Below are 9,398 nucleotides of genomic sequence, written 5' to 3'. Positions count from 1 at the left end.
AGGCCAAATGTGTTATTCCAGTTTTCCACACGGAGCCTCCGTGTGAGCAGCTGATCCTGCCCGTGACGTCACGGCGAGAACAGCGGAGGTACCGATCCCCGGTGGTTCCCCACTAGGGGGGCGGGACTCGGAGGTCGCAGCCCCACCCAACTCGATGGGAAATAAAAACACAGCTTCAGAAAATCACCATTTTTGCATCTTCCCTTGAATCTTTACATTTTCATGTGTAAAAAGTACAGGTAAGCTAAATGTAGGCCTAAAATACAGTGATGGAGGAAGTACCCCACTCCACCAGAAGTCAGGCATTCAAATTGTATTCATATGTGTGTAAAGAATATCAGCAAAATGTGCTTAAAGAATTAAATATAAAAGTAACCTACTCATTATGCAGAAAAATAGTCCCTCCAAATGTGAAGATTATTATAGGCCTGTGATGTTTTAGATTGATATTAGTACTGCATTAAGGAATGTTTTGAACTAAACTCCTGTGGCCACGACCAGTTTTAAGTACTTTATATTCTGTGGCAACCATCTACTACAGTGCCTCATATTCTACAAGATGTTACAATTTTGAATTTTTACTAGATGAAGTTGTATGAAATGAAAGTACTCAAAGTACAAGTACCTAACATTTGTTTTTAAGTTGGGTACTTGAATAAATGTACTTAGGTTCATTCCACCACTGGCAAAAGGTAAATAAAGTATCATTAAGTATTCCTTTGTCAGGATGATCCCAGTGACCATCATACTGTATAACTGGACTGTTATTACTGGTGCATCAACATTCAGGTGGAAATCCTTTACTGGTGTAAGGCTACAAACAAAGAGTACTTTCAATACCGATTTATCGGCTTATTATTTGCTTGATCAATCATCATGAGGCTGCTGGTAGCGCTCGATGAAGTCAGTGAATCAGCAAAGTTATTTAGATTCATCTACAAAATTTCATTGAAATCCTTCTAGTAACGTTCAGATATTTCAGTCTGGAGGCTGAACGTGTGTCCTGGACGAACTATGATTAAACCAATGTCCAACTCCTCTTCAGACTCTGGGATTCACTATTTGCACTGTATTTCCACCTCAGTTCTGTAGCTTCCTTTACTCTAAATCCAAACTCAGCAGTGCTGAATGTAATGCCTGGGCGTACGCTGTGGAAAAGACAAACGTGACTGTTAATTGTTTTTTCATATACGTATGCATTAATAGTCTTGTGAAGTGCCACTAAAGCTCAGTGGTGTGTGCAGTGAGTACCTTTGGGGTTGTTGTGGAAAACACAGTTGTTAGCACATGTGTCGGGGTGGGAGTCCCAGAACGAGGAGGCACAGCAGCAGAGAGGAGGGAGATCCAGCTTCTCCTGAGACAGTCGCTCCTTCATCCGAGCTTTCAGAGCCTCAGTGAACCTGCTGACAGTTTCATCAGACGGTTTATCACGGCAGCTTCAGCTTCACATCCCCAGATTTGTTCAGTTTCAGACTTGTAGTCTGCCGACCCAACCAATGCTGACACAAGTGACATCACCTCAGGTGACCTATCAGAACTTACCCAGCTTTCTATGAAGCCACAAACGGGTTTTTATAATTTTTTTTTTTTTGCATCTGCAGCAGTAACGTCCCAAATCCTGCATACAGATTTTGATGTGTAAAATTGGCGGACAGTTTAGCTAATGACTCTCCATTAATTACCTTGCAGCAACTTTCCCTTTCTCTTCTCTTCTTCTCTGCAGCTCCATAACTCTCTCCTCCTCTTCAAGCTTCAGTCGCTCCAGAATCAGTAGCTCTCTCTCCTCCAGCTTCTGCCGGGCCTCAGTGAGCATCCGTACTCTCTCCAGCTTTCTCTCTTCCTGGCAACGAATCTGTTCTTTCTCTGCTTTGATCCTTCAATGAGAACAGGAACATTTGAGAAGAGAATTTTACTGAGACCAAGGCTCAAAGAAAGCATGCAATTTGCATTCATATGCTAGTGGTTTAGCTAGTTTGCATAAGCAGTACGTTCCCAACAAGCAAATGTTTAGCTAAAATAAGGCTAAATATAGCCAAAAGGTGATGGTACCACACAGATGCAATGCGGAGACAAAAAAGAAGAAAATCAATTAAGGGTTTGCTTTTGTTTTTCTGCTGTGAATACTTGTCACCACTCTTGCCCAATATAAAGTACTTTTTTCAATACAGAATCAATTAAATCAAAGAGGAAGTGAGGAGAAGGAAACTGGTGATCACTTGATGATCTGAGCAATCTTGTAGGTTCGCACCACCTCACCAACTCAGAAAGGTAGGGCGGTGCCAAACCATTAAGAGCCTTAAAAACAAAAATCAATAGACTAAAAGGAGGGAGGAGAAAGCGCTGTGGTCACATCACCTTGCTGTTCTCTTCAGGTGTTTCCTGTGCTGGTTGTTCTCCTTCACTTGCTTTCTCTCGGTGTTCATGAACTGACGGCGGTGCATGAGGAACTGAGACTGACGCTACAGAGAGAGGAGCTTTCTGTAACATCTGGCCTGACAGGATTGGCATAAATAAAGTTAAAGGTTCATGCATACAATATGTCTGACGTTTACCTGTCTTTTCAGTTCTTCTTGGTTAGGCAGAGGCCACAGGACCTGTGCGACTCTGAGGTTGGATTTAATACCAGGATCAGGCTGTGGTCTGTCAATACCCCACAGCGTATGTCCACTCACCTGAAACATATACACAGTCAAAACAGAGTCAGTATAAAGTCTGGTGATATATATTTTCTTACTGTTAACAAATCCAGTAACATAACTGATTCTTTTAATAAGTACTGTCTGTGTATCCAAAGCCTGATATAACTTGTTCCTTTGGCAGTAGAGCTCCAACGATGAAGAAAAACAATTAAAAGCATATCAATGACCCACATTGTTGCATTGGGTGACATTTTCCTTGATTACTATGAACACACACACACACACACACACACCATTGTTTATTTTGAGTAAATCCAACATGCTGTAAGTAACACATCTAACTTGTCCCCAACAAATGTACTATTGATAATATAGTTACAGACTCACTGGAATTGTTAATAGTCTTCTTTTGTTAGACAATCTTGGCAGAACAGTGTCAGGGGTTAGACAACTGAGTGAACCCGACTCTCAGAGGTGACTGCAATTACAAGCCAGTTGGGCCAAACACTGTTTAACCTGAGCAAATCCAATGCAGATGCTGTGTGTCAAACCACATATCTGCTCTTTGCCTGGGTGAGGATAGAGTTCAGGGATGCTCTATTTTAAGGGTAGTTTAGGCACTGAAATGGCATTGATTATTATAGGGTTCTGAAGATTTATGATGGGATGGCCCCATTATCTGACCCTCTTTGGGGTCAGATAATGGTTAAACCTTCCATATAAATGCTCTCCTGTTCTTTGGCACATTTAATTGTGTATTATTGATTTTACGCCTGTTTGAAAAATGTTTGCTAAAAATTAGTGCCTAGCTGTTTTAGATAAATCACTGCACCTATATAAAAAAAAAAACAACTATATATTTGGTAGCAGCTGTTTTTCAAATTTGGCCTCAGAAAGTAGGGAAATATTAAGATAAAGACTAACATATTGTTGGTTTTTTGTATAGAATTTCAGCTTTCACCTTTTCCTTGATACTACACAAATGCTTCAGCTGCAGTTTATGGATGGTAAAAATTAGGATTACCATGGATATGGTGGGGGTTAAAATTTCCCAGTCTTGCACAACAGGTAGGATATGCAGCACATAGAGTGGCTGCAACTGCAAACCGATCACAGTTAACACAAAACAGTAAAGAACTGACTGCGCATATTTCCACCACCTTTACTACACCTAAAGTATCATTACTGCAGCCAAATGATTTTTGACTGGAGATCCCTTTTAGATTAAACCCTGGCAAAAAACACAGAAACATACAAAGCAGCCCTGCATCAAGGTTAGGTAACAAAGTTTGAACTATCTGGTTTTATGAGTTAACGAGAGGAGGCCTTCAGGTCCTCGTAAGGACCAGCCCCTGAACTGAGACTACTCTTAATAACTAATGACATCTGGTCTATCTGGGTTTTTCAGCTCTGACTAGGCCAAAGTTAATTATTTACCCATAGTAAACACTATGGTTGGCATAAATAAACATCATTCCAACCATAGGGCTTTTAACTTTCAGCTCATCAGATTTTCCACCTACTGTCAAATTGCTAAATATTTCAAACACCAGGCTTCAGTATCAACTTGTAGGTGACAAACACACTACTGCACAACATTTCTGGTTAAAACTGTTGATACAATTCCAGTTACTGAGGAACAACTTCACCAAATTTCTATGTCAATATGAACCTCCAGTATATCGACATCTCTGTCTTTTTAATCTTTAGTTGTTTATATTTTTACAAATTCAAGTCTAGCTACATTAGCTACTAGTGGTTTTGGTTTGCACTCTAACCAAAAATGTACAGATAATTGCTGGACTACTTTAATACTAATGACATAGTCTGAATCTGATGATTATGAGCCAAAATCTAAAGTTAAATACATCACTTCCTGTAAGATTTCTAAGTAGTTTTAAGACTATTTATCCTCCATGGATATTAACACTAAGTACCACTGCATAGAGGGAGTTTATCAGATTCCAGCAGTTTGTGTAACATATAAAGTCTGTGTGTTTCAATTTGACTGAATTACAACTATGAGAAGAAGGTGCAAGTTTGAGACAACCTGAGTCGGGTGACAGCTCAGGAAGAATGTACTTTCTGTTCATATGCAAATAATTGAGTGTTATTTGTTACATCCCTTTTTGACACACAGTACAACTGAAATGACACGAAAATAAATCAGAATGCTATCATTGCTGCACACACTGAACCATAATGATATGCCATGTCTGGACTGCGAGTGTTCATTAACCTTCTGCTGAACGAGGGGACATTCATGTTGACTGGTGAGAACATGCTCATCTCCTTCATCATCGTCTTCCTCTCCTTGAACAACCTCCACCTCTTCTCCCTCTTCCTGCTCTGTGCTCAGAGATTCGGCTTCCTGCTAGGTCCAGAGAAAAACAAATTTTATTACCCCCTGAATGTGCAAAAATGCACACAGTTAAAGGAACTATAAGTTTTCAAAAGAGGAACAAGTGTGAGACACAGACACTCACATGTCTGGTTTGGCAGATGTTCCATCTGCCTCCAGGAAGGTCTGTCATCATTCCCTCATGGAGGATCATCCGACAGGCAGCCAGTCTGAGTCTGACCTGCCTCATCCCTTCACTAGACTGGAAAAATCATAGAAATAAATAATAGTCCAGATGAATCAACATCACATTATTTCACTCACACAAGGAAACAATGCAATCATTCTGATTGCCAAAAAAAGCACATACTGCAGCATTTTGCACTGCGCAGGAAAATACGAGCTGACTGTATATGACAAAGGATGACAGAGGACATGACAGGACAGCAGGACAGTCCTTAGCAAAGCCAAATGGGTCCCTGGTCTGACTTTGACCACCCACAGTCACAATAAGAGCCTGACAAATATTGGATTTTGGAGGCCTTGTGAATGGGATTAACTGTCCTGGCCAACCCCAAACTGTTACTGCAAAGTTCAAACTTTTCCTTTATTGGAACTAAGCGGCTAAACCAGTAAACAAAAAATGAGATTACTTTGCTATAACATAAATTCTTCAGTTATTATCTGGGGCGGCTATGCTATGTGATGTGATACCGCCTCACCTCCTGAGATCTCCCATCCATCAGCCTCTTTTGTATAGCACCTCCCGCAGACATCAGCCTCTCACTAGCAGCTACAGGCTGGGCCCAGACCCCATATTGTTTTTGTGTGATGCTCCTGTCAGGTTTCACCTGGACACAATGGCATAGTTTTACAGTGAGAAGGTAAATCAATTAGGGACAACAGCAGCATGGACAACCAGAGGGTTCAGCCATGCTTCAATGACTATAAGGAGTTTGCTCATTTAGCAGTGACATCATGAGTCTTAATAATTAGTTAATTGAGAGAAGATTACAATTGTGATGACCAATTAACTGCATATTATGGAAAATGCCCTAGTTTCTCAAATGTGAGGATCTTCTGCCTTGTTTTTTTGTCACACTGTTTTCTGAACTGTTGATCAAATATAACAAACAAGAAAAATTTTGAAAATAGTGCTGGGTATTTTATACTGTTCTTCAAAACTAAATAATCAATTATGTTCTCTTTACCACTGGTTCTGTCTCCACCTGCGGTCTCTTATTACAGACTTGAGCTCGTTGTGCCACACGGTGGCGCACTTCATCTTGAAATCGTCTAAGGCCCTCTTCATTCTCCCTCCTCCTTGCTGCCTGGAGCTCCTCAGTTAAGGAGGCAAGAGCCTATACCAAGACAGGGGAAGACACATCAACTGACAAACCCTAACCTGGTGTTGTGCCAGAAAGTGACTGCCGGAAACTGAATGTGGTCCACGAGAGTGTGCGCATTCTGTAAATAGGCATCTAAACCTTTAAAAATGATCAACTTTGTAATCATTCTAGTGATTCTGTGTATTTTTTTTTTACTGTAGAATAACAACCATCTAGTCCTTTCTACTAGTTTTTCTAAAGATCCAGTGCAACCAGAAAAATGTAGTATTGTGTAGTGATTTAAACCAATGTTTTTTTTCTCCTCAGACTACATTTATTTCACTCTTGTGGGTAATAAATAAAATATGATCAATCATGTTTTCCTTATTTCGCTTTTGTGGGTTATAATATAAATAAACATAAAATAATGAATAACACTTTCCTGTATGCCAGCGTTTTAATAAAAAAAAAGCTTCATTTCGCAGATATGTTATTGTATTATTGCATTGGAGTGTGTGGTATCCAAATCAGAAGAATGCAGGATGTCTGACAGCAGCCATCTCCAACGGTCTCTCAAATCAGAGCCTGTCAACACAGTCCAAGCTACAATTAGCTTTGATCTCAGCGCTAGCGTTAAATGCAAACTCACAGACGGGTGCTCCAGGAAGTCTTGTCCGTCCTCCACCCAGGCTCCCACCGCTACCACCGTCTGGTTCCTCTCGGCGAGGACATTGTTGGCTCTAGAAGGTCGTTGCTCCCTGCTCCGACCAAATGATGCTTTCTTTTTACCGTGTGTCGAAGTTATAACCCGGCTAGCACTCATAACTAGCCTAATTAGCCAGGCTAGTTTAAATTGCTGCTAAATAACTTACAGCTAAAAACAGATTCTTGGTATCCAGTTGGCGTGGTTATACATTGATGTACAGTGATTATTTCGTCTTTGTAATGCACGATATTTGCTAACAGTTTAAACAAGAAGAAAATTAGAAATATAAATCTCTGTTACAATGATCTATACACGGTAAACACCAACAAGTTAGTTTGAGTTTCGCTCATTTCGTCTTCTTTTACTTTCTGGTGTTTCTAAACACCTCACTGACGCATTATCGCCCCCATGTGGACACCGTGGAAATTCATTTTGCCTAATGGGACTCCTTAATGGTGGAAGGACAACAGTACAAGTAAATAATTAAAACACTTACAGTTAAACAAAGGCTTTGGGTGCTTAATTTCTTTATTTAAAAATTACACAGAATGAATGAAAATGAAAATAGGATTAAATTGCACTACACAGGGTGACAAGCCCATTTTCAAATGTAAAGATTACTCTGAATGTCAGTGGTTTTGACAGACTTGCGGAGGACATCTGTGCTTGGAGACAAGTCACACTGAGGAGAGACAGAAATGCAGGGGATTAAAATGTAAAAAATATAATAAAATCAGAATAACAGCATGCATCAGATAAATACATTACTTTATTCATCACAAAGGGAAATTACAGTAGGTATCAAACTTTATTTTACACCGTTTTGTGTTTTCAACTGCTGTTAAAAAAACAACTTATTTTGATAATGTCTATAAACAATGATGAATTCATCTGATCACTTGTTGCAATCATTTACTGAAAACGCCACTCTCTCTAATCAGGCCTGGACCCTTGGCTGCTCCTAAGGTGCTATGTAATATCAAGTCCAATATCAAGAGGAAACAGTATTGCATTGTGTCAGAACTTGCTGCAGTTCTGGCCACATCAATCTGTGATGTGAAATTAAAAGTCCTGCTGATCTTTCCCCACAGTCAGTTTTATATGACTCAGATTCAATCACTGAACTAAAAATTCTGGTATGTGGCACTGCTAATGGCAAATGGAAGCTATAATGTTGTGGAGAAAATATCTTTACCTTTAAATTCAGGGTTCATTTTGAGATACTGCAGCAAATAAAGCAATGTATTTTGTTCACGATGAAGTGCTCTGAAATTGCTATTGTTCAGATTCCTACCTCTGGCTGGCTTCTGTTGTATATCAACAATGGCCAAGGCTCATGGGTACTGTATTATTTTGAGCAGTCTGCTATGACAAACTGTCAGACAGAACATGACTTCTCAGAAATAGCTGAAATAATTAAAACTGGTCAACATCATATAAGGATAATCACCTTTATTTGGCCAAGTATGTTACACACAAGGAATTTGCTTCCGCTACAGAACCGAGGCAGGCATTCTGCAGCGCCAACTCAACCAATGGCTCTAACCATCGGGGGCAACTTGGGGGTTCAGTGTCTTGCCCAAGGACACTTTGACATGTAGACTGCAGGCACTGAGATTTGAAACAACCTTCCAGCTGGGAGACGACTGCTCTACCCACCGCACCACTGTCACCCCACTAAACCCTACAGAGTCATTACTTTATCCAGGAGAGTCCTATATTTAAAAATGCAGAACAGCAGCTCCTCTATTCCCATCAGCTGTCAAAACCTGCAGTAATATCATCGACTGGGGTGCGGCCACAAGTGCAGCTCTGGGATGACAGTTCTGCTGACAAGATGTTGGCCACTAGTGTGCATCTTTCATTTACTTGAAATATCTGACAAACTTTAAAAGAGCATCTGCTCTCTTCCTCTCTTTGACCGCTCTGACCTTTTGAAAGCCCCTCAGATACAAAAGGAAAAGCAACTTACCTGTATGGGCTTGCTAAGCTTGGTTAGTGCAGGCTTGTAGGTCTCCATGGTGACAGAGTCAGGACCAGTGATATCACTGTAACACTGGTAAACAACAGCAGCGATGCAGTGGACCTGGCAGTGGTTCAGTACTGATGAAATAGCACAGAGCAGAAGAATGCAAGGTCATCTATGGATTATACAATCAAACAATCAGAATCAATGATTCAAGTTTGTACCCTGCAAGTACTCAGTGATAAAGGTTTGAGTCTTTTATCCCAATGATAAAAGACTGTTTTGGTATCTTTAAGTGCACAAGCAACAAAATGACCAAATCAGGATGCAAGACTATGTGTGCTCATTGAGTGGAGTGGAGCCTAATGGCACTACATCATTCAGCTGGCAAATGCCTCTGTCCAAAGCAAACCTGGAC

The 9,398-nt window shown here is 40.4% G+C and overlaps 3 protein-coding genes across 5 annotated transcripts in view; all 3 read right to left on the bottom strand.

Annotated features, from left to right (window-relative positions):
• The window catches only part of slc37a2 (solute carrier family 37 member 2), an 11,541-nt gene extending 11,343 nt beyond the window's left edge, over positions 1 to 198 (bottom strand). Inside the window, exon 1 of the mRNA XM_020598538.1 lies at positions 188 to 198. Within this exon, the coding sequence (XP_020454194.1) occupies positions 188 to 198 (11 nt within the window). The remainder of the gene's footprint in view (positions 1 to 187) is intronic.
• Positions 11 to 7,424, bottom strand: ccdc15 (coiled-coil domain containing 15). 3 transcript variants are annotated; one of them, XM_020598422.1, is made up of 10 exons: positions 6,958 to 7,424; positions 6,192 to 6,341; positions 5,703 to 5,831; positions 5,126 to 5,242; positions 4,879 to 5,013; positions 2,553 to 2,672; positions 2,356 to 2,459; positions 1,683 to 1,874; positions 1,252 to 1,403; positions 11 to 1,148 (listed from the first exon to the last, which is right to left on the bottom strand). In XM_020598422.1, exons 1-10 carry the CDS (start codon positions 7,129 to 7,131, stop codon positions 1,099 to 1,101), a joined length of 1,323 nt encoding a protein of 440 aa, XP_020454078.1. In that variant the 5' UTR covers positions 7,132 to 7,424; the 3' UTR covers positions 11 to 1,098. The 3 variants fall into 3 exon arrangements, with proteins under 3 accessions (XP_020454078.1, XP_020454080.1, XP_020454079.1); XM_020598424.1 differs by having other exon boundaries at positions 12 to 1,148; positions 1,252 to 1,400; XM_020598423.1 differs by having other exon boundaries at positions 12 to 1,148; positions 4,879 to 5,010.
• Positions 7,425 to 7,502: 78 nt separating this feature from the next.
• psmg1 (proteasome (prosome, macropain) assembly chaperone 1) overlaps positions 7,503 to 9,398 on the bottom strand; it is a 6,873-nt gene continuing 4,977 nt past the window's right edge. Inside the window, exons 6-7 of the mRNA XM_020598357.1 lie at positions 8,987 to 9,117; positions 7,503 to 7,696 (exon numbers count right to left, since the gene is read on the bottom strand). Coding sequence (XP_020454013.1) covers positions 7,619 to 7,696; positions 8,987 to 9,117 — 209 coding nt within the window. The 3' untranslated portion in view covers positions 7,503 to 7,618. The remainder of the gene's footprint in view (positions 7,697 to 8,986; positions 9,118 to 9,398) is intronic.

This window comes from Monopterus albus, unplaced genomic scaffold (assembly GCF_001952655.1).
Source record: "Monopterus albus unplaced genomic scaffold, M_albus_1.0 scaffold38.1, whole genome shotgun sequence".
Classification (NCBI taxonomy): domain Eukaryota; kingdom Metazoa; phylum Chordata; class Actinopteri; order Synbranchiformes; family Synbranchidae; genus Monopterus; species Monopterus albus.
This window is presented reverse-complemented; position numbering and strand designations above follow the sequence as displayed.

Coding starts and splice junctions, on each gene's coding strand:
- ccdc15 (XM_020598422.1), bottom strand. CDS start 7,131: ATGAGTGCTAGCCGGGTTATAACTTCGACACACGGTAAAAAGAAAGCA. Junction 6,342..6,957: donor ACTTCCTGGAGCACCCGTCT/GTGAGTTTGCAT, acceptor GTCTTGGTATAG/GCTCTTGCCTCCTTAACTGA. Junction 1,875..2,355: donor CACCTGAAGAGAACAGCAAG/GTGATGTGACCA, acceptor TTCTCATTGAAG/GATCAAAGCAGAGAAAGAAC.